Raw genomic sequence first — 24911 nt, forward strand, 5'->3', positions numbered from 1 at the left:
GAGAATTTGTCAACCATCAGTGTGGTCCTAAGGCCAAAAAGGTTTAGCTATTCCACTTCTAGGAGTTTAAAAGTACCGTAGTTTTTGCCCTATAGGATGCACTTTTTCCCCTCCAAAAATGAAGGGGAAATGTGTGTGCGTCCTATGGGGCGAATGCAGGCTCTCACTTTCCAGACTTCAGGAAGCTATCCGCTAGCCGTGGGAGATGCAGCTCTCCCACGGCTAGCAGAGACCTTGCCAGCACCCAGAAGCTTGGGGCACGCTGAGCTCAGCACGCCCCAAGCTTCAGGCTTCGCACAGCGCTCCGCTAGCCGTGGGAGAGCCGCACGAAGTTACGTGGCTCTCCCACGACTAGCGGATAGCAGCCTGTTCTGGCGGCTGGGGTCGGGGGAAGCTCGGGCTTCCCCCGCCCCAGCCCCGCACCTGGGGGGGGGAAATAATTTTTTTTACTTTATTCCCCCCCCCCAAAAAAAAACCTAGGTGCGTCCTATGGGCCGGTGCGTCCTATGGGGTCGAAAAATACGGCAATTAACAACTCATTGCATTGCACCAAGAAAGGAAATAAATGTTACAAGAATGAAAATGCTACAGCAGTGGAAATGCTTGCTCTCTAAAGCTGTCTCCATATCTATTGATCTTTCCCTTATGTAAGTTACATCAACATTCTAATTTATTTAGGGAAACTAGATGTTTCACAAACATCTCAGCATTCATACATTCTGGCAGAGAGGGAAACATTGGAGGCAGGTGAAACCAGATATAGGCAACAACCAGTTTATAGCCTATTTATATATTATTGGTATCAATACAGAAGTGCTTTTTGTGTGTTTTTCCTTTTCCTTTCCATCATCATCATCATCATCAATTAATTAATTAAAATTTGTGTACCGCACTTCATCCAAAGATCTCAGGACGGTTCACATCAGAAAAATGTAAAATGAAAATACAAAATACATAAAGAAGCAAATCAATAATCCTCCCAGAAATACATTTTAAAAGCCGTAGAATGTTAATCAGCCAAATATCAGATTTTTTTATTATTCAGTAACCTTTCTGAATTTCCAGGCATCATTTTGCAGCATTGTTAGTTCAGTGATAGACCGTATACACTGCAAACTTAACGTCCCAAGTACAGCTCCTGTCATCTCCTCTTAAAAAGTACCAGGGCTGGGAAATACCAGGATTTGGAGAGACATTGCTAAACAGAACAGATAATATTGAGCTGTATCGGGGATAGGGATGCTCAGGCTGGGTCCCAAATGCAGCCCACTTCTATATGGCCCTTGGGATCCCCCCCCCCATAACTCTCACCAATCCTATTACATGCCCTCCTTGAGTGTGTTTGCCTGATTGGAATGTGTTCTTGAATTGTGATAAAGCTTGTGGGATGGAGAGATTGGGGTGGAGATGTAGAAACTGCTTTTGTGTGGCTGGAATGTAGCCTATAAAAGAAATAAAGAGCCACATAATCTCATATGCTTTTGCCTCTAGCACAGCCCACCCCTGGCATGCAGCCCCTAAAAGGTTATCTCTGATGGAATGTGATTCTTTGGTTGGAAAAGGTTCCTCACTCTTGACTAGATGGACTAGTGCTCTGACTCACTTGTTGATATATCTCACTGCTGTGAAAATCTGTTGTGTAAATAATGTTTTTAGTTAGGCTTTTCTTCCCTGAGTACCCAGATATTATATACAGTGGTGCCCCGCAAGACGAATGCCTCGCAAGACGGAAAACCCGCTAGACGAAAGGGTTTTCCGTATTTGAGCTGCTTCGCAAGATGAATTTCCCTATGGACTTGCTTCGCCGGACGAAAACGTCTTGCGAGTGTTCCGATTTTTCCCCCGCTCCCCCCCTTTTTCTAAGCCGCTAATAGCCTTTTAGCCGCTAAGCCTTTAATAGCCGCTAATCCGCTAAACTGCTAATAGCGCTAAGCCGCTAATAGGGTTGCTTCGCAAGACGACAAAACTGCTAGACGAAGAGACTCGTGGAACGGATTATTTTCGTCTTGCGAGGCACCACTGTATCTTTTTTTAAAAAAATTGGAAGCTGAGTGACTGTTCCCTGCTGGCTGATACTATTCTGAGTAGTGCCTATTTATTTCTTTTACCTTTTATTTTCTGCCCCAGTCTTTATTCAAAAAAGATTTCCAGCATGACTTACAAGATCACCAGTAAGACAGTCCTAGCTCTCAGTTTATAATCTAAAATACATGATATGTGAGGAAAAGAGGCAGAAGGAACAAAGCAGGCTGGTTTTTATAACGGTCAGCAGGTAGGTGACAGTTGAGGCAGCTGATCTCATGATCTTACATAGAAATCAGTCATTGAGTTTGGGCCCAGTTTAAGGTGCCCACATTAGTGTTTACAGCCCTAAACCACTTAGGCCTCAAATACCTAAAAGGCCACCTTCTGTACAGGCCTTCTCAGGTATTGAGATAATAAGTAGAGGGCTTTTTGAAGTTCCACCATCTTCAAAAGATGGGTCATGGTAGCTTGGGAAAGGACATTCGTTGTAGCAGCTCCTATGTTGTGGAATTCCCTTCCCGCAGAGGTGTGACTAGCACCATCACTAGACAGTTTTAGTCATATGCTGAAGATGCATCTCTTTACCCTGACATTTGACACTCAAGGCATATTTTTAGGATAACCCTATTCTTGTTGCTGTAATTTATTTTAAAAACTGTTTCTAACATTGCAATCACCATATTGTGGTTATGCTGTTTAAAGTCCAAACTGCATTTACTGTGGCATGCAACACTGGTTCAGTTCTGGCCCTTTGGCAGAGGAAACTTTTCAAAGGACAAGACTGTGTTAAATTAGTGTTACGTGTAGCTGTATGGTAACATAATTTGGTCCCAAGCTTTTTGAAGGAGAAGCTGCACGTACTATATCACTTTATCCTGTCTAGGTGGATTTTAAAGACCATATGTGCCTTAAAAAAAGAAAAGCAAAGTTATGTCTTGTATATTTATAGTACATTCTTAACCAAGATACTTCAATGTGTTGCATACACTTGATACACATTCTGTTGGCACAGGCTCAGGCATCAGAGCAGATGGTAGTAGATGAGGTTGAGAGTGATATCCTGAAGTATTGCTCTCTGCCTGTGGGTGATTAGAAGATCTTCACAAAGCCAGCATGTTTGGAAGCTGAAGTTGAGGGGGGGGGAATGAAACTGAGTTGATATATTTGATTTGTGTGCTAATTTGTAGAAGCCATGTGTTCAGATGTGAACGAGCCTTGGGCTTACGCACTCCCGTCCCTTGCAAGTAGTGATGTCCTGCTGCTTAATCCTAGTTTGAGATATCATAATTTGCCTCAGTATCTGAATTTTTAAGGCAGTGGTGTCCAACCAGTGTGCCATGGTACCCTGGGGTGCCATGGGCAGCACTGTCCTCTGTCTCTCTTTTCTTCCTTCCCTCTCATGTCTTCTTGCTTCTCTGCCTCCCAAAGTCTTGCACAGCTATTTGTTGCAGCATCCCCAGGTGAATGGTGCCTCTGGGGCTGGGCAAGGGGGGTTTCCCAGGCCTCTGTGGGGCAGTGTGAGGAGGAACCTCTCTGGGGAAGAGGGGGGCAGCTCAGAAATCAGGGGCGGCAGTTGCAGCTGCCCAGAGGACTCCCAAGGAGAGGAGAGCAGAGAGAACACTGAGGGAACACTCCACAAGGGAGGGTGTTCAAACAGGGGTGAGAGGCTGCCAGCTCTACTGGCAAGGGATGACATAACTGGGCTCCTGAGCCCCACAGGGGTGCCACAGAAAGAATGTGGTTAGTTAAGGGAGCCGTGGACTCAAAAAGCTGGAAACCCTCTGGGTTAAGATACATTTTGCGTTAGCTTGCAGAGTTTGATCCTGGTATTTCATGTAAACCGTAGTTTGACTGCTGTTGATCCTACTTTCATTCTCATCTTTCCCTTCCCACAAATAATAGATGCTTTGTGTCTGAAGAAGTCGATAAAACAATTGTTTTGTGCTATGAGATAGCATTTGTGTTATGATCTCATACAGCTAAGACATCAGTAATGACTCTGTGAGTCATAGCAGTATTAAAGGTGGAAGAAGTGGCAACCTAGATATGTGATTTTATCTTCAATAAATATTTTATTATTTATATGCCACCCAATCAGATGGGTGACATATAAATAATAATTTTTGTTGTTGTTATTGCATGCTAGAAGTACAGACTTTGTCAAATGCTATTATGGAATGAATAGTTCTTCAGTCTTTTCATGATTATGATGCTGAGTCCTGTGTGCCAACCATGGCTAAGGACACCACCTGTCCTCAATGCATTGTCTCCTATACCATTTAACATCTGTATGAAGTGATTGAGGGGATGTCATCTGGAGTACAGTGTCAGCCAATATGCAAATGATACCCAGCTCAGTCTCTCTATCCATCTGAGTCTGGAGTGGGTGTGCAAATGCTGGACTGGTATCCAGAGGCAGTGAAGGGCTGGGTGATGGCCAGGAAACTGAAGCTGTGTGTCTTCAGTTTCTAATGTCTGGGAATTAGGGAGGTGGCCTGTTCTGGATGGAATAGCACTCGTCTTGAAGGAGCAAGTGTGTATTCTGAGTGGTGTTCCTTGACTCTAACCTGCCGCTGGTGGCTCAAGTAGCACCAACCTTTGCCACCTTCAGCCATCTCTCAACCAGGCTAGTTTGGTTTCAGTACCCCATTCACTGGTAATTTCCCTGTTTACTACAGCATACTGTATGTGGGTCTATCCTTGAAGATGAGGCTTATTCCCAGGGAAATGGGATTAGGATTGCTGACTAATTCACTAGGAGCTGTCTTTAATATCTTCTGAAATTTGACTGAAAATATCTTTATAAGCATTTCTCAATAAGCTCTGTGTAACTTACTCCCTTCTAAATGTTTTTGGGAACAGCCTAAATCCAGTGTGGTTTAATAGTTAGAGTGTTGGACTAGAACTTGAGAGACTAAGGTTCCCCACTCAGGTGAAGCTCACTGAATGACCTTGGGCCAGTCACCATTTCTTAGGCTAACTTGCCTCACAGGGTTGTTGTGAGGATGAAATGGGAAGGAGGAGAACCACATAGCCACCTTGAGATCCTTGGAAGATAATGGTGGTATATAAATGTAATAAGTATCAATTAATTAATACTTTAAAATTAGAAATGTGTTCCTGCAGTTAAGCAGGAGAGGGTAGCAGTGGGACAAAAGTGCTCATTTGGAGCAGGGTATTCATGAGAGAGATGGGAAAACATGGCGAGAGATGGGATACTGCCCTGTATGTGTCATATCGGAAGTATTGGTTCAGATGTCAAGACTAGTAATGCTTTTCTTCCATCAGTAGATATGCCCCCTTGTATCAGTAGGTGTGCTTCCAAAACAAAACATTTTTAGTTTTGTTGTTTCCCAGTGAACTCTAGATCATTATAGTACAGAATATTGTTAAGCTTTACTGTATTTAATTTCTGCTACAGCTTAATTAAAATTCCAATGGTAATTTTAAACATTGAACAGTGCCTCATTATCTGAGCACAACATATAGAGGAGCCTCTATAGCCACGCGTCACCTCTCCAGCCGGGAGAGCGCGCGCGGGGCTAAAGAAGCCCCCCACGACCCTCTCCCGGCTGGAGAGGTGACGCACGGCTATGGCAGGAGCCTCTCCGCTGCGCCTTTCCGCTGCTCCCTGACCTGCTCTTTGGGGCTGGTGGTGGGCTTCCCCCCGCCAGCCCCAAAGAGCAGGTCGAAAGGAACCTGAAGCCTGGAGAGCGAGAGGGGTCAGTGCACACCGACCCCTCTCGCTCTCCAGGCTTCCAAGGTAGCCGCCTGAACGCACCTTAAACGGCACCTTGTTTTAGAGCGGGACAACAAGAGGGGGGAAGTTCTCCCCCTCTCTGCGCAGCGCCTCCTGCCGCTTCGCTGAAGGGGCGCTGGGCAGAGAGGGGGAGAATTTTTTTTTCTTGTTCTCCCCCCTCTAAAACAAGGTGCGTCCTATTGTCCGGTGTGTCCTATGGTGCGAAAAATACGGTATGTATTTTAAACATTGATCCTTATAATCTTTTCACTTTATTTCAGATCTGAGCACTTGGATCTAACCAAATCTTGCAAGAAAATTACTGAGAGCATATTTAATCATGGGAACTCCTGGATCAGGAAGGAAAAGAACTCCTGTGAAAGATAGATTTTCTGCAGAAGATGAAGCTTTGGGTCATATTGCTAGAGAGGTTAGTAAAACTGCTATCTTACTGTAAGCATCTTGAAAACAAGAATTCACGTATTCACATTACATTCATTGTTGTAAAGTTATTTCTTAAACTGTGTTTGCAGTTCTGTATCACCAAGTATATTATTTTGATAATGAGATCTTTGACCATTAGTCACTTAATGCTCACATTTAATAAAAGTATTATTGAATCCAATTTGACTACTTCATTTTTAAATGAAATTTCTTTCAATTTAACAGGCAGAAGCACGGCTTGCAGCCAAACGTGCAGCACGAGCAGAAGCAAGAGATATACGCATGAGAGAATTGGAACGACAACAGAAAGAGGTAATGGAGCAGTTAAATGTAGAACAAAATTTTGGTAATCTTAAATTCAGAACAATGTATCAGAGTAAATAACATTAACTAATCGCTTACTTTGACATTGTTACACATCTTGAGCATCACTCTGAAAGCCAGGGTGATTTTCTTTTCAGTTGGTAGAATGCCATTCAGACCTCAAGCTCAGCTTGAATTTTAAGGTTGTGTTGCACTTGTAAAGGAAAACATCAGATGTTGTATATGTGTCAAACTGAATGCCCAGTGAGCATGAAATTTGGTGTCTGAGTGTTACTTGGGTTTATACAAAGAAAGGTTTTCAATGGATTAGGAATATCGGCAACTATTGCCTAGGAGTTGGAAAACATGACACATAAACCAGACTTGCAAAAGCAGCTAGGATCATCTTTCAAAAAATAGGATTGTATTTCTGTCAAAACTGAAACAATGTTGAGTCTCTTAAGAAGAAGAGTTTGGATTTGATATCCCGCCTTTCACTCCCCTTCAGGAGTCTCAAAGCGGCTAACATTCTCCTTTCCCTTTCTCCCCCACAACAAACACTCTGTGAGGTGAGTGGGGCTGAGAGACTTCAAAGAAACGTGACTGGGCCAAGGTCACCCAGCAGCTGCATGTGGAGGAGCCTCAGATGATTTTAAAATATCTTTATACTTCTGTATTCAGCACTGTATCATGGTATATGCTTAGAGTGAGGCCAAATTTCTTCAGATAAATTGCAAAATGTATTCTTAGTGAATTAAAGTGACTCTGTTTGAGTAACGGATAGTGAACAGTTTTACCGTATTTTTCGCCCTATAGGATGCACTTTTTCTCCTTCAAAAATGAAAGGGAAATGTGTGTGCGTCCTATGGGGCGAATGCAGGCTTTCGCTGAAGCCTGGAGAACGAGAGGCGTCTGTGCGCACCGACCCCTCTCGCTCTCCAGGCTTCAGGAAGCTATCCACAAGCCTTGCGAGCCCGGCGGGAGTTCCCGCGGGCTCACAAGGCTTGCAGGTGGCAGCCTGCAGCTCGAAGCACGGGGTTCCCTCCAGAGGATGCCCCGTGCTTCGTGCAGGTGTCCGCAAGCCTTGCGCGCCGGGGGGGGAGTTCCCGCGGGCTCGCAAGGCTTGCGGGCGGCAACCTCGCCTTCGCTCCCGGACCCCCAGCCCCAAGGCTAAAAACGAAGCCAGGACAGCGAGCGGGATCCATCCTGCTCACTGTTCTGGCTTCTTTGCAAATAAATAAAATAAACAGTTATGGTAGAAACAAAATAAAACACATGTAGATGGATCATTTCTAATGTATTTGACAAGAAATTCAATCATACTGCCTTTGGCTTTTCCTGATGTGCATTTAAACAGAAGTAATCTTAGTTTGTGAATAGTACTTGATATAGCTGTAGAGGTGAAATAATAAAATGCAACACAAGTTTTAAAGAGAGCATTTCCATATTTGAATGTTGATTACACTTAATTTTTTTAAAGCAAACACTTTGGAAGAGCAAATTTTCTTTTTGGAAATTGTTTATTCTTGCGAAGAAATAAGATGATCTTTACCTTTTTGTAGCTTTCTCGACGTTCTTATGATAGAAAATGGGGACATATCCAAAGGTGGATGGTAGGCCAGGATTGCCTGTTGTGTGGAATTTTGCACTTGGAAAACTAACATGATTGGTGTGTTTATTTACTAATATTTTGTACAGTGTGTGAAATTCAAGTATCAAAATGACGTGTCTCCCAACTGTGGGATTTACAAATATTTAACTTTGGCTTGGTTGTGTTCTTAGTTATTTTTATCATTCCAGTACTGAATAAGTGGAAGCCTAAGGGGAATAACTTCATATCACTAATAACACTGTCTATTTTATATGAATTAATACAAGACAATGAGGTCCCAACATTTCCTTGGCCTTTCTTCATTTGAGGATTCTTCCCAAAATTTATCAATAAGTAAAGGTAAAGGGACCCTTGACCATTAGGTACAGTCGTGGTCGACTCTGGGGTTGCGGTGCTCATCTTGCTTTATTGACTGAGGGAGCCAGCGTACAGCTTCCGAGTCATGTGGCCAGCATGACTAAGCCACTTCTGGCAAACCAGAGCAGCGCACGGAAACGCCATTTATCTTTCCGTCGGAGTGGTACCTATTTATCTACTTGCACTTTGACGTGCTTTCGAACTGCTAGGTTGGCAGGAGTAGGGACCGAGCCACGGGAGCTCACCCCGTCACAGGGATTCGAACCGCCGACCTTCTGATCAGCTGGTCCTAGGCTCTGTGGTTTAGACCACAGTGCCACCCACGTCTTTTTATCAATAAGTAGAATCATAGAATTGTAGAGCTGGAAGGGACCACAAAGGCCAACTAGTCCAAGCCTCTGCAATGCAAGAATCTTTTTGCCTAACATGGGGCTCAAAACCATGGCCCTGAGATTCAGAGTCTCATGCTCTACCGACTGAGCTAAACTTAGAATGAATGATTTTTTTTTTTTTTTGAGAAACACATTTTCTCAGTACCTGAAATACACAATCCATTCGTCTGGATATTATGGGCTAGATCCAAAGATTGTGCAGGCCAAAGACCTTTTGTGCAAAAAAATCATCTCTGTCCTGCACTCAGTGTCCCTCACCCTAAACAGTCTTTCTTGGGGGTTGGGAACTCTCCTGAACAAGTATGGGCATAGATAAGCTTTCCCCTTACTATCACTCTCAATTCATATTGTTTTCCAAATTGTACCGTGTTGCATTTTGAAGTTCTAACTGTAAGATATTTTCTCCATGTAGATGGCAGATATCTGTCAGTATAGGTGACTATTGCACACCAGCAATTAAGACTATCATGCAAGTTGGATTAAATCACTCTATGGATAAATCAGTTGGATTACTTGGTTTTTAAATGGCTAAAAATGGGGTTGAGAATTGGACAACAAATCTTTATTAAATTTTTTTATTAAAACCGGTGTTTACACAAATGGGAAACATACTCTTAAATAATATTTACATTCTCTTAGAACAGAGCTTTCCAAACTTTTTATGTTGGTGACACACTTTTTATACATGCATCATTTCATGACGCAGTAATTCAGTTTTACTAGCAAACTGAAGGTTAAACTAAACCCTTCTTTCCAGCCCTGGGAGGAGTGCAGAGAGCGTTTGTGAGACGTACCTACACACTGCAGCCGACGCACTAACATGTCGCAACACAGTTTGGAAAGCTCTGTCTTAGATGAATACTTCTTCCAAGATGCCTGCTGTGACTTACATGTACACAATCTATAAACAAATTAATATTTTTGCTTCAGAAATACTTACATGCGTGGTTTTCATATTAAAAAAAATCTGGTTGCAACCCTAATGATAACTGTTTTGTTACCGTATTTTATTGAGTAATCTGAGATATTAGGTTAAGCTGCTATGATGTTTACATGAAAGAAGAATGGGTGTCTGTCTGATGTGAACAGTAAATGAGTACTTTCTGCTGTTTCTGAGTAATTTTTGTGGATAATTCTTTTTAGCTGTGTTCTTTTTGGTCTTCTGACTTTTCCTCCTTTTCTTAAGTAACATCATCTGGTGTTTCCTTTCTTAGGAAGATTCAGAGAAGGCTAGGGATTCACACAGGTCCAGCCGGCGGTCATACCTGGTTTGTACTAACCTATCAAATCTGTTTTTCTTCCTTCCTTCCTTTTATCTTTTTTGTTCATTTTTAAATGTGGCACTTCATTTTTAATTTAATTTTGTAATTAGGGTGCTGATGACTTGGTGTCCACTCGAACTACTGGTAGCCACAGGGTTAGTACTCATATTTTGCCTTTGATCAAGTTCATAAAACATTCTTTTATGCTCATGCAGATTGTTTCTTTGATTTCTCATTTCAACCAAAATTTTAATTTTTATGGAATTGATACAGAATATTTTAAAGCTGCAAAGATAACTGGTGGTATATTACTAAGTCATAGTCTGGGTAGACCCATTGAAATGGAAGGACTTGAGTTAGTCATGACTAACATAAGCCCACTGATTTCAGTGGATTCTTTAATCAAGGTAACTTGCTTTAAATTATATCTGCATTGGTGCTTACCTGGGTTGCCATCATAATCTCAACATTGGGTCTGTATCCCTATAGATTTGTAACACTGCATGGAAACAGAAACTGAATCCTCTGGTCAGAAGAACATTGAATGCTAGTATTCTAAGGGTTAAAACATGAATGTCAAAGTTGAATAAATGTTTCCCTTTTGTCAATTTAAAATTAATATAGTCAGTGTTAAATGACTTAGTTATCAACAGCTAAGGAAAAAAACTGCACACATACTTGTCTTTTACAATTTGGTTCTTAAGAGTACCTCCTTGGATGCCACTGGGTCACACAGGAGCAGAGCAAGTACTTCCAGGCGAAGAGATCTTGTGGTGCGTAGTATTGATGAGCATGTTGTGATTTGTTCACATAGCACTTTGTGCATACTGACGAGGAATACTGGTGGCAAAGGATGTTATCTGATTGTTGCCAGTCACTTGTGCAGCAGACTTCTGCTGTCACAAACTAATCTCCCCCTTCCTTGCCTCCCCCTGAAGCCCCCCCCCATCTCTTTCAGAGGACCCCCAACCTTCCAGCCAACATGAAGAGGCTGGGAACTGCAGAGGGGAGGGGAGCAGAGAAGGGAAAATCCTGGTACAGTGTTGGACGACCCCCCTCAATATTTCAGTTTTAATAAAATATTTGAACTTAGAAGTTCAAGACATTTAACCTTAAGTGAGCCCTGGGTGGGGGCAAGAGAAATGGGAGACAAAAACATGAGATGGCTTTAGGCTGGCTGAAACACTTCCATTTGTACAGGGCAAGACACCCCAATTTTCAATTCTTCTACCAGTTGCAGTCCTCCATGACATTTCCCATACTATTCCAGAGAGCCCTTTGCAAGTAGTAGCAATTCCACTAGCTTAAAGCCAGTATTACACAAAACCACATATTTTTGTCTAAATTTCATCATATTTTTGGAGGCCTATTGCAAATTGCATTATGTATAGAACATATGTAAAATAGCAGTGTGTGAGGGATAATAGAAATGGGAACACATCTTTATCTCTGCCTACTAATTTTAATTATACTTAATGGCTTGTATTTGTGAGAGGTTCTTTTGTTTCAGCTCTTGTGTTTGTGTTCAGACTTGTATCACTTCTGCCAATGGCTTTCTGCATATCATTAAAAAGAATGAAAACTAATGTCATCTGTGATTTCTCTGTTTACACCCTGTGGTGAATCATGTAAATGCATGTCAAAGCAAAGTTCTGAGCAATGCAAAAATAGTAAAATAAATAAATTCAGTATGTTGCCGAGTTCAAGTCTAATCTATATGCTGTTTCTGCCAAACCAGTTTGTTCAATTTCCTTTTCTTTTTTCTCATTGGATAGATCAGTGGTTAATAAAGTTCCATTTTACATTGTTTTTGAACTATCACATGGTGGTTTAGCATTGTTTCTGTGGATACTACTGCTCCTTGATGGTAACTTTCTAAATCTTTACTCAACAGAGCCATGCTCATGGAGACTCTTATGGTGGGAAGAAGTCTTCTAGCTCTAATAAAGATCTTTTGGTTAGTGTTTTCAATTAGGGAATTGATATAATTTTACCTCTTCGTGGTTTCTCTATACAATATTCCCCCACATATATTTGGTATATTGGTTGTATAAGGTACTTCATCTAAGTTAAAAAGAGATCTTGCTTACGGTACAGACTCTTTTCCAGCATTATGCAATGGAAGCATGAAAAGTCAGAAGCGACAGGGTGCTTGACACCAGGAATGGTAAAGAACTTTACCTACTAGGCTAACTTCTCTCCACCTGGATTTTTTCCCCTGTTATCCCTTTTCGAGGTTTTTCTGAAATGTTTTGAATTATTGACCTTCATGTTGCCCTCATGAAAGTAAAGCTTTGTTTCTAGTTCTGTATCTGTTCTCAGTGGGCACAGGAATCTGTTAAGCCCCCCAGTAATGAGTGCTTCAGATTCCATTGAGGAACAGCCTATATAAGGTTAGATATTTGAATTGAAGTAAACATATGAAACCACTTAAATGAATTATTGCAACACAGTTTAAATGTCTGGATTTCTAGAAAACATTTGTACACAGTTTGAGAACACTTATGTTTGGAGACTTTTAGGACAAACAAGTTTGTAGGCAATTTGTTTTATGGATGATAAAGCTTGGCTTCTCATGGAGCAGGCATAAGTTGCTATTTAGTCTTATAAGAACCTTGCAATAAGTAGTTCTACTTTAATTCTAATTAAATGATGTTTTCAGTACTTCTGGCCACATTCATGCATTGTACTAAACCATGGTTTAGTGTGATCATCATAGCGGCAGGTCCGGAGGACAGCAACACAAAAATGGGCCTTTTCTGCAGTAGCTTCCTGTTTATAGAATGCTCTTTTCAGAGAAGCTCTCCTGGTCCCTTTATTACACATCTTTAGGTGTAAAGCAAAAACATCCCTCATCTCCCAAGGCCTTTGGCTATTTAAACAGTCTATGGCCTTTTAAACTGCGGGGAGTGAGTACTGTTTTTGCTTGTTACTATAGTTTGTTTGTTTGCTTTTTTGTTTGTATATTGCAAACTGCCCTGTGCTTCTTGGATGAAGGGCAGTATAGAAATTTAATAATTTAAAAAATAAGACGTCCATCAGCAAATGAAGAGGGAGGCAGTTTTTGACAAGTTCCCAAACCCCTCCAGAACAGATTTAGGGAGGTATGGTGGTTGAGCATTAGGGGAAGGGGAAATTGCCAGCTTCCCCATTTTTCTGTCAGATGCCCAACTTTAGTGGAGGGGACACCAGTGGATACCATTCTAGTCCACTCTTTTAAAAAAGGGGTAATAGTACAGTCCAATATAAACATTTAGCTGCTTTCATTTGGTAAAGGCATCTGGCCCTAAAAACTGTGTACAGTATGAGGCTCATTGTGTGACATAGAGCACATTGATATATAAACAGCTGCTTGCTCATCCAAAATTCAATATATATTGGTGCTTCAGAGCACCACAACTTATCATATGACTTGTATACTCCAGTAAATACCAATATATCCTTACATGTTTGAGTTTGAATACTTTTTTCAACTTTGTAATATATTTTTGGCAGAGTGGATTTTACCATGACCAACGAAACTACAGCAGCCTTAGGCATAGCAAACCACTTTCTACCTACCATCCTCGGGTTTGTGTAACTTATTTTATTTTACTAAACAGTCTTATTTAGACATGAGTTATTGCAATGTTAGCTGCCATGCTCTAGTCTAACAGAAAAGCGCTGCTTGATTTTTGGTGTTTGGATTAACAACTGAATTTTGAGGATGCATGTGATTTCCAAATCTACTGCTCTCTTTTGTTTTACATACATTGCTGCCATGAGAATCAAATTATGGGTTAGAAGTAATGCTAGGCAGTTGAATTCTGGCTTGCGTCCACTAAACCTTTCTGATCTAACTGTTTGTAACTTATGTATATGTTGCCACAGTGCAGTTGACAAATTTTGGAATTCTGGGTAACCATTCTAAAGCTATTTGTGCTGAAAATTCATTAAATTAAAAAGTGGAGACTAATGGAATGTTTGGCCTGATGACATTCTGCTAGTTTTGAATTCCCTTTCACTTTGTCACTTTATGAAAATACTAACATGCATTTTATGGACAATGTTTCATTTGTATGGTATTAAATGTAATACAATGTCTTATTTTTGTCACAGTCATCTTCTCTATACAGTGATCCTTTGGCAAGAACTAAGAATTACAGGGTTAGTAGTGTGTGATAGAATAGTCTACATTTAGGAATTATAAGGTTCTGTAAATCTAAAAACAATGCTCTCCTCTATAGGTGTCTCCAGATGTAAACACTGGTTTGATAAGAAGTGCCAGTTTGGTTCGTATGCAGATCTGCATGGTTGTCTTAAGCTTGCATTCTGTGGGTACTTTGGCTTGAAAAGATTGTGTGTTCTACTCCAGAAAACATTAGGTTAGCATGCAAGAATATTAGGGTGGAGAATATCTGAAAATCATATTGAAGGAAGGAAAAGCTTGTGTGCAGTGTAGGTTTTCAAATCTCAGATCATGCCTTTCTGTCAGTGGCAAATTGTACATGATAGTAGTTGTCCTGCAAATACACAGAGGTCTTAGCCATGATCAGTGCATGTATACCAGCCATTTCAGTTCATTTGGGATCATCAAAAAAGTTACCGTATTTTTTGCACCATAACACTCACTTTTTTCCTCCTAAAAAGTAAGGGGAAATGTCTGTGCGTGTTATGGAGGGAATGCCTACGGGTGGCATGCCTATGGATTTTCCTCCTCTAAAAACTACGTGCGTGTTATGGTCAGGTGCGTGTTATAGAGCGAAAAATACGGTAACTCTAGACAACCATCACATAGACATCAATCCTGGACATTGTATTAAGATAATGTGAAAATTTGTATCTTACAAAGTACAAAGCAAAGAGCGCTATCCACCAAGAATTTATTTTAGAAGTTTCAATGTATGTTTTGGAAAAACACTAAAATATATTGTGGCTGAAACAGTGAACAAGCCTTCCCTAGTAACTATCTGCTGTTATGTGGAGCATTTACTAACATTCTGTCTGCTGTGGATAATTGTCAGCATCAGTCCTGCTTTTGAGCTGAAACTCAAGATCAGTCAGGTTAATATCCTTCACACAGGCCTTTGAGAAACTGTATGGGTAAGGTCAAAAGACCGAGGACTGTAAAGCTCACCAGGAAGTTTCAGGATTAAGCAAGTTAACAGTTAGGAATGCAGGGTAGCCAAAAATAGAAAAAGGAGAAAATAGACTGAAAAATAAGTATCTTATGAAAATATTATACAACTAGTAGAATTGCCAAAGGTTTTAACTGGACCTCTCCAGTGCTTCTAAAGGAAACCTGTTATTCATAAATGTAAGAAGAGAAGGCTTTCTGGAGATGAAAATAAATGGAAAATGCTAGATTTCTGTACCTGCTTGCTGTCAGAGGAGTAGGGAAAGTAATAAAAATGTGCAACATGAGAAACAGGATGATGAAGAAAGGAGAGGCACAAACAACTGGGGAAAATCTAGTATGGCCTAAGGTAGTTGACTGGAGTGGGAGTGAAATGCTGAAAAATGTATTTGTGCAAATCATTGCCAGAAAATTTGCTTCTGTCAACTTACATCCACTTGCTCCATGTGGCTGCATCCAAACCATGTGGAGTATATTGCTTAAAACAAGCAATGCCATTGGTCATGGAATTCTGGAGTATCAAACCTCTGCTGTACTGCCTGCCTTTCTGGAGGCAAGTAGTAAACTGAAGATAATAGGAAGGTGTTAGGGAAAATTAAGCTGCCCTGGTTGTAATGAGGAATATTCCTCTCATTTAAAGACTAGTACAGGTAACTTGCAACTTATGCACATTTAACTTGTGCACATTTAGCTTTATGCATGTGGCAAAAAGTAAAAAAGGGGCAGAAAGGAGATAGGTATTAGGGGATGATTAGCTGCTTGTGCTTAAAATGGTGCCCCTTCAGAGTTTGTGCGGCCCCACAAACCTCTGTGTGTGACAGAGCTCCTCAGACATGTCTGCTCTAGTCACTGTTAGAGTCCGACAGTGGCTGTTTGCGGAAACGCCTCCAACAAAGAAGTTCCTTAACGGAAACACGTCTCCTGGACTCACGACGTGACAGCTTCCGACGAAGCATGGGTCTCCCTGCAATTGCTTCTGACACCTCCCCACTATTTTCACTGGACGTGTCTCTCACCCCTTTCTCCCCCCTGCTTCCTGCCTGCGCTGCTGCATCTCTCTCAGTATCCCTGAGATCCTCCTCCAGAGACCCCGCGCTCCCCCTGCTGGTCCCTGCTTTGGCTGTTGAGTCTCTCCCATTCTCTGGGAGCCCTATCACCTCCTTTCCCTCTGAGGTCAGTTCCCTGACATCCACCTCCCCTCCAGGGCCCCCTTCCCCCCCGCCCCCTCCCTCTCCTCTGGGCGGTGAGGAGCTGAAACCCCGAAACGAATCCTCTTCATCTTCCGACGTCTCGAACATCTCCCTCCATCGGTCTTTGTTCCGACTCGCTGAATCCTCCTCCACCTCGGAATCAGAGAACCCCTCCAACTCCTCTTCTTCGTCTGTGGTGGCGAAGTATTCCCTCCGGAACCTCGCCACTGGCTGGGGTTTTCGAGGGAATCTCTGATGAAAAGTTTCAATTAGAACCTCGTCATCTACATCCTCTGCCCTGACCCAGGTGTTTTCCGACTCCGGTTCCCCTTCCCACATTACCAAATACTCTACTTGCTCTCCTTTCCACCTGGAATCTAGGATCTCCGCTGCATGGTAGCTGTGTTCTTTTTCCTCCATCGCTGGTCCCCTATTGACCCTCCCCTCTCTGTCCCCTATATACGGTGACAGCAACGATCTGTGGAACACTGGGTGCAACTTCATGTGGTTCGGTAACCGGAGTCTGAAAGCCACTGGGTTGACCTGTTGCGTGACTTCAAATGGGCCCAGTCTTTTGGGTCTTAACTTCTTACAACCTCCTTTAAATGGTAACCCTTGGGTGGACAGCCACACCTGGTCTCCCACCCTAAGGCTTTCCCCTTCCCTTCTGGTTTTGTCTGCCTGCCTCTTATATTCCTCCTTCGCCCGGTTTAAATTAAGTTGGAGTTGGCGATGGATCGCTTCCATTTCTTCAACGAACTGTTCTGCTGCTGGAACGCTCCAGTTCTCCCCCTCCCCCCCTGGGAAGGCTCGGGGATGACACCCGTGATTGGCCAAAAAAGGGCTCATTCCCGTGGACACGTTCTCTGCATTGTTGTAAGCAAATTCTGCCAACGCCAGCTTCTCCACCCAATCATTCTCTCTGTCATTAACATAACACCTCAAATATTGCTGGAGGACACCATTAGCTCTTTCCGCCTGCCCGTTGGTTTCTGGATGACGGGCAGTAGAGAAATTAACCTCTACATGCAGTAAGCTCATGAGCTTCCTCCAGAACCTGGAAGTAAATTGTTTCCCTCGGTCCGAAACCACCCTCAAGGGGGCGCCATGCAACCTAAACACATTTTCCACAAACAATTTGGCGGTTTCTTCTGCTGTGACCGCATGTGAGCAGGCTATAAAGTGTGCCATCTTGGTTAACAGATCTACCACCACCATAATGGCTGTTTTCCCTTTGGACCTGGGCAGATCAGTCATAAAATCTATTGCCACTGCCTCCCACGGTCTTTCCGGCGTGGGTAGTGGTTCTAATAAACCTGCCGGTGCCCGCCTCTCCCCCTTGGCTCGTTGGCAACGGTCACACCCTCTCACATATTCACGCACATCTTCCCTGACCTTGGGCCACCAGAATTCCCTGGTAACCAGCCACATGGTTTTGTGTTGCCCAAAATGCCCTGCTGTGGGGTTATCGTGCAGTTGCTTGAGTACCTTTTCCCTCAATTCCCCTTCAGGTATGTATAACGCTCCCTTGTAGTACAACGCCCCATTTCTCTCCTCAAAACCCCCGGGTTTGTCTCCCTCCCTCCTAAGACTCCTGAGTTTGTCCTGGGCGTATACATCCTGCCCCGTTCCCTCTACCAGTTCCCTTTGCCCCACCAATGCCGCCCCACACACCCAGCGGTCCTCGGGAATGACATGGGTCTCTTCGGGTACACCCTCTCCCTCCAAATATTCAGGTTTGCGTGAGAGAGCGTCCGCCCTAACGTTCTCCGGGCCTGGTACGTAACAAATCTCAAAGTTAAATTTGGAGAACTCCTGGGCCCATCTCAACTGCCGTTGGTTGAGCACTCGCGCAGTTCTCCAATACTCTAGATTCTTATGGTCCGTGCACACTTGCACCTTCTGTTGTGCACCAATTAGTAGGTGCCTCCATCTCCGGAAGGCCTCATAAATTGCAAGAAGTTCCCGGTCGTACACCGTGTAGTTCCTCTCAGACTTGTTCAGCTTCCGCGAAAAGAAGGCACACGGTCGCCACTCCGACCCCTCCTTCCCCGGCTGCAGAAGAAGCACCGCCCCTATGGCTCGGTCCGACGCGTCTGTTTCGACCCTCAGCTTTTTTTGTAAATCCACATGTAGAAGTTGTTCGCCAGAGGCGAAGGCCCTTTTCAGTTCCTCAAACGCTCGCTCCGCCTCCCCCGTCCAAACAAACTTCTTTTTGCTGCTGAGACAGTCCGTGATGGGCGCCGTCAGGTGGGCGAAGTTGCGGATGAACTTACGATAAAAGTTTCCAAACCCTAGGAACCTCTGCACATCCTTCTTGGTCTTGGGTGTTTTCCATTCCAGCACCGCTTGAACCTTGCCGGGGTCCATGGCCAACCCTTTGTCTGACAAGCGGTACCCCAGGAATTCCACCTCCTTGGTATGAAACTGACACTTCTCCAGTTTCACCCACAGTCGGTTGGCTTGCAGCCTGCTCAACACTTCTCTGACGTCTCTCACATGTTGCTCCTCATTCTCCGAATACACCAACACGTCATCTAAGAAGGCCACGCAATTCTTGTAGAGCAAAGGCCCCAGTACGTGGTTCATGAAAGCTTGAAAACACGCGGAGCCTGTTTGTAATCCAAAAGGCATAACTAAGTATTCAAATGCCCCCAAAGGGGTGAACATGGTGGTCTTCCATTCATCCCCTTTCCTTATACGTATCAGGTTGTACGCCCCCCTTAGGTCCAGCTTTGTAAAAATCTTTCCCTTCCGCACCCTGGTCAAAATATCATCAATCCTGGGCATAGGAAAAGCCGCCGGCTCTGTCACTGCATTTAGGGCCCGAAAGTCACATACCAGCCTCGGCTTGTCCGTGTTTTTTTTGTCCACAAAAAACACTGGGCTACCCCCCGCTGCCTTGGATTCTCTGATGAAGCCCCTCTTCAGGTTCTTGTCAATGAACGCTCGCAACTCCTGCATTTCCCTGTCTGACATGGCATACAACTTGCCTACAGGAAGCTGTGCTCCAGGGAGTAAATTGATCTGGCAATCAAAGGGTCTATGCGGAGGTAGTTGGTCAGCTTCCTTCTCGCTGAACACGTCGCTGAGATCAGCATACTGTGGTGGCACCTTCCCCTTCTCCACTACTTCAGTCCCTGCCAGGGTGGCTTGGGCCCCTGCTGACCCCTTTTCCCCCCTGCAGTGTTCTAAGCAATGTGCGGAACCGAAGGAAACCACTCTTTGATGCCAGCCCACCAGCGGATCATGTAGGGCTAGCCAGCTCATTCCCAAAATAATGGGAGCACCTCCCAAGGTGGCCACATTAAACGCTATCAGTTCTGTGTGCCTTGCCACCCTCATTATCATTGGGATGGTCTGCAAGCTGACTCCTCCTCCCAACAGTTCCCTGCCATCGATCGTGGTCACCTGCAGGGGGTTGCTTAAAGGGATAGTCTGTATCTGGTGTTCAGCAGCAAACTCCTTGCTCATAAAATTGCAGGAGCTGCCTGAGTCCAACAGTGCCTTTATTTTTAGGGGGTGTCCATTTTGCAGCTCTAGCGACACTTCAATCACTAGAGCCGGTCGAGGAGCTTCTGGCACTGGCACTTGGGGAAGGGGCACTTTCACTGCTCTTTGGCCTGGCTGCAGTGCCCTGATGGCAACCAGGCGTTGGCTTTTACCTGCTCCGTTTCTCCCTGCTCTTCCCCCTCAACAGTTCCCACCATCCCTTGCCATTCCTTCCTCTGGGGGCAGACTCTGGCAAAGTGGCCTGGCTGTTGGCAGAGATAGCATTTCCGGGCTCCCTTTCCCTCCTTCTTCGCCCCCTCACTGGGCTTTGAAACTGCGCGCGCGCGGGCTGTTCCGATTTCCATCGGCTCTGCCGGCGGGAAAGCTGGCTCAGGAATGTCTGGAATGCGTAACTCCTTCCAACGTTCCCCTCTCCCTTCCCGCCTCTCCAAGGCTCTTGCCTCCTGGCGCGCTCCAATGGTCAGCGCAGATTTGGTCAGCTGATCCATAGACACCGCCCTGGGGCTCCTGGCCAGCTCGTCTTTCACAGCTGAAGAAAGACCTTCTTCAAATAGCATCTGAATGGGTGCTGCCGATAAATCCCACCCCAATCTGTGAATCAGCATGGTAAATTCAGTCCAGTACTCACGGACAGATCTGCTTCCCTGCTTGCAAGCCATTAACTGTCTGCGCACCGCCCCTTCCTCAACGTCGCTGGAAAACATGATATCCATTGCACGAAAAAATTTCATAGTGTCCTTTAGGATATCGTTGTGCGTTGCCATCAGGGGTCGAACCCAGTCTCGCGCGCCCTTCTCAAGATGCCCAATTACAAAAGCAACTCGAGATTCCTCATCAGGGAACTCATCAAACTGGACATTCAGGGCATATTGCATTTCAGTCCTAAAGGCATGGTAATCCTTGGGGTCCCCCCCAAACTTCTGCACCAATCCTGGTACCTTTCTGGGGAACTGAGTGGTTCTCCCCTTCTTGTCTGCATCTTGAGCCCTCCTCTCCTCGAGCCTCGCCGTCTGCAGCGCCAGTTGGACCTCCAATGCTCGGCATCTTTCTTCCAAGCTTGGATCAGCTCCTCCCCCTGCTCCGGCTGGGTCGCTCATGATGCTTTCTCCTGCACAGGCAGCGTACAGAGACTGTCGGACTGCTATTAGGGGATGATTAGCTGCTTGTGCTTAAAATGGTGCCCCTTCAGAGTTTGTGCGGCCCCACAAACCTCTGTGTGTGACAGAGCTCCTCAGACATGTCTGCTCTAGTCACTGTTAGAGTCCGACAGTGGCTGTTTGCGGAAACGCCTCCAACAAAGAAGTTCCTTAACGGAAACACGTCTCCTGGACTCACGACGTGACAGCTTCCGACGAAGCATGGGTCTCCCTGCAATTGCTTCTGACACCTCCCCACTATTTTCACTGGACGTGTCTCTCACCCCTTTCTCCCCCCTGCTTCCTGCCTGCGCTGCTGCATCTCTCTCAGTATCCCTGAGATCCTCCTCCAGAGACCCCGCGCTCCCCCTGCTGGTCCCTGCTTTGGCTGTTGAGTCTCTCCCATTCTCTGGGAGCCCTATCACCTCCTTTCCCTCTGAGGTCAGTTCCCTGACAATAGGCATCAGGGAAAAAGACTTTGGCAGTCCTATCTGCCATTGAACCCAATGTGTTTTGGCTTTATGTGCTATCTCTGGAACCTAAGCCCATGTAAGTTGAGAGTTGCCTACAGTTGTGAAGGAACCACAGAAGAAAAGATCAAACCCTATTGCTATTTTTCTACAGTGCGGCATGAAATCTACAGTGTTTCTGCTTCTTAAAAATCAGACAAGCTTCTGGTTATTGGTAAACTTTGGCATTGCATGGGAAACAAATTGCTAGTGCTTGAGCTTGTGTATTAAAATTCACAAACTTTCTAGAAAAAGCTGCTCTTGGCTGCAGAATCTTCAGAGGTTTTCAGCAAGTGGATAGATGCTTTAGGTATTTGTGCTGTTTTACAATGGTGGGTTAGGTTAGAACAATTGCATCTCTGAAGGTGGATTAACTGGATGATTTCTTGATTAAAAATACAACAACCAATTCCTGTGTTTGCAGTGCTTAGAACTTTATAGCTTTGGGCTGGCAAGAGCCCTTGAAAAATGGAAGTTGAAAGAAATCACTTATTCCATTGTATATGTCAAAGAACATGGAAATATTATTGCTACCATATAGTAAATATTCCAAGCGGTATTTTAAATGTGCCTGCAAGGTTAGAATTTAATAACATTATCCTTCACAAAAATACAGTTTTTAGTGAAGGAAGCATGTGTACTTCTGCCAATGGTGATGTTTGTCTGCATAGCAGCAATGCTTACAGGCCACATGAATACTCTTCATTATTCTGCAATACTGTAAATACAAACACCATTTTCTCTGATCTTTTAGGCATCATTAAGTGGTGATGGATTCTATAACCCATATAGTTATCGTACAGTAAGTCTGCAGGGCTTTCTTTTGGTTTTTACAAAATACTTTTCTGTGAAGATAAGTAGCTGAAAAAACAAATATTTTCCTTCCCTCTGCAACCTTATTTTTAGCCTTCAGAATACAGTTGTTACTCTTCAAGAGCAAGTTCAGCACGAAGTAGTCCAGTGGTGAGAAGTTTTCTGCACGCATTAAAGTTTTTCAACTTTAACTAATGCTCTTCTCTTTAACCATTTGTGTGAATCACCTTACTCATAAATGCATGGGTTGTGGAGTTTAATTGACTTGACAGAAGCAAGATATTAAAAGGTTAATCAGAAATATAAGGGCTTTTTTCTGGCTGTCATTCAGTGATTTTATATTATTATTTAGTTCTGTATATTATGTCTTTGAATGTGGAATATGAAAAATTCATATACCTCAGCAGGATGCCTCTCAGAATTACCATAATGCTATGGGGGGTCGGGGAGGAAGAGCACAGTTTAATGTGTTTCAGTACAACTGTTGAAGCCGACACAGCCTACCATGTCTTCTACCTGTATCCTCTTAGTTCTTCAGTCTGTTTGCTAGGAGATCTGTGGTAACCAGAAAGAGCATTTCAGCCTCTCAGTTAAGCACTGTCCCTTTGTCAGTGTAGGACAGGAATTAAGAAACTAGATCCTGCCAGGCCCACTCCTGTAGGCCAACTTTGACATGTGAGTGGGACCACACTTTTGACATAATGATGTCAGGTGATTGATGTCAAAATTTGAAGGGGCTGCTGTGCCTGCTGATCAGACTTGTAGGGAGACAGCCCTTCTGAAGTCTACAGAGGGGGAAATGCTACTCTTTGCAGAGAAATGGATTCAAAGTTTGGCTTAGTGAATCTGACCCAATTTTATTTTCTGGACTGCACTTTGAAGGCCCCAACAACCAGCTGATAGTTGCTGGTGCAGAACTGTCTTCAGTCACTGACAAACAGCCGATTGTTGATGCTTGCAGAAAGCTCGGCTGTACTTTTGAAGCACTGACAATCAGCATGTGCTTGCAAACCCCCCCCCCCCTTCTCATAACTTACAACTGATGTAATATATGATGTCAAGTGTAGTACAGGTGGCTGTGGCATGGCCCAAATGAGGAGGCCTGGTGGGTCTTAGTAGGCTCAAGGAGCAGTGGTTCCCCACCCCTTGTGTAGGGAGGACTAGGTGAGAGTATGGAAAGTGTGCAAGGGCTTCATAATCCTTCTAATGCTTTGGCTTCCCATTATATCTAATTGAAATCCATCGTTGCCTGGATGCAGCATCTGTGCAGGGAATGACCAAAGTGTTTAATTGTAAACAATTTACACTACCTATGACTTTCCACTTTGTCAGGCAGAAGTGAATCACTGGGGCCTTCCAGTATTTTGGTCATTTTGAATTGTGTCAAGCTTGATGATCTTTGGAGTTCATGATTCTGAGAGCTTTATTATGACTCCTGCTTTGGATTTGACACCCAAAAGGCAGATTACTTATTTTTAAAATGTGAATTAGTTTTAATCTTTATGACTTATTGTACTTAATTCTTGGTGACTTGGGCCATAGAAATAGGGAACAGGATTAGCAAAACATGTCCCCAAATTAACCCTTCCACTTTTTATTTGTGTTCTAAGCAAATATCTTTCATATGCCGTATTCCTATCAGTGAAAATAAAAGCAAATGGAGATTCTGTGGGCAAAACTTGTGCTTTACCTGAAAATTGTGTAGTTCAGCTCCCACTGACTGTGATTCTGCTGGGGCCTAATGTGTTTGCACAGCGTTGCACTGCTTCACTCCCCCTTGGATCCTTATGCTACCCTCCACATGCCTTCCCACTTGTCCCAAAGACAAGCATTTTGCTATCAATAGCGGTGTCCTCAAGGCAGCATGAAAATACTAAAAAAAATTCTCAGCATGTTGCATTGGTTTGCACATTTTTAGTAAGCATATGAGTCATTCACACTGAATGTTACTTAATCCAAACAAACGTTTATCCAACAGTAAGTTGGTTAATTACTTGTCTTTGAACTTTATAGTTTACAGATGATGAAGCAGGGAGCATTGCATCCTCTGATCGTGCTGTTCGAGGCAGGAGGGATAGTGTGGTGAGCAGGGCTGTCTGGTTGTGCTTTTTGAACTCTGTTGCATGAAGTACCACAGGTCCTAGAGTGAGATGAGTAGGCTAGGTGTCACTTTTCATGTTGTGTGCGTGTATCAGCTGGAAGCAGTCATGTTCTGTTTTATTACCATATTTTTCGCCCTATAGGACGCACTTTTCCCCCTTCAAAAATGAAGGGGAAATGTGTGTGCGTCCTATGGGGCGAATGCAGGCTTTCGCTGAAGCCTGGAGAGCAAGAGCGGTAGGTGCGCACCGACCCCTCTCGCTCTCCAGGCTTCGTGGACCTCTCCGCAAGCAGCGGGAACGCTCCCGCTGCTTGGGGAGAGTTGCCTGCATGCCAAAGCCTGCGCGCGCTGAGATCAGCGCGTCCAGGCTTCGCGGACCTCTCCGCAAGCATCGGGAAC

The 24911-nt window shown here is 43.9% G+C and overlaps 1 protein-coding gene across 12 annotated transcripts in view; it reads left to right on the forward strand.

The window, feature by feature from the left end:
• The window catches only part of LRRFIP2 (LRR binding FLII interacting protein 2), a 56035-nt gene that overhangs the window by 5304 nt on the left and 25820 nt on the right, over positions 1 to 24911 (forward strand). For 5 of the 12 annotated variants that reach the window (XM_082192817.1, XM_082192819.1, XM_082192811.1 and 2 more), the window contains exons 2-14: positions 6046 to 6194; positions 6434 to 6520; positions 8074 to 8124; positions 10087 to 10140; positions 10245 to 10289; positions 10839 to 10907; positions 12029 to 12091; positions 13630 to 13704; positions 14233 to 14280; positions 14361 to 14405; positions 22353 to 22400; positions 22505 to 22561; positions 24425 to 24493. In XM_082192817.1, the coding sequence (XP_082048943.1) occupies positions 6105 to 6194; positions 6434 to 6520; positions 8074 to 8124; positions 10087 to 10140; positions 10245 to 10289; positions 10839 to 10907; positions 12029 to 12091; positions 13630 to 13704; positions 14233 to 14280; positions 14361 to 14405; positions 22353 to 22400; positions 22505 to 22561; positions 24425 to 24493 (801 nt within the window). In that variant the 5' untranslated portion in view covers positions 6046 to 6104. Of the gene's footprint in view, positions 1 to 6045; positions 6195 to 6433; positions 6521 to 8073; positions 8125 to 10086; positions 10141 to 10244; positions 10290 to 10838; positions 10908 to 12028; positions 12092 to 13629; positions 13705 to 14232; positions 14281 to 14360; positions 14406 to 22352; positions 22401 to 22504; positions 22562 to 24424; positions 24494 to 24911 lie in introns of those variants that run through there. The other 7 variants (XM_082192812.1, XM_082192822.1, XM_082192814.1 and 4 more) reach the window with 4 other exon arrangements.

This window comes from Podarcis vaucheri, assembly GCF_965113315.1.
Source record: "Podarcis vaucheri genome assembly, chromosome: 12".
Lineage (NCBI taxonomy): Eukaryota > Metazoa > Chordata > Lepidosauria > Squamata > Lacertidae > Podarcis > Podarcis vaucheri.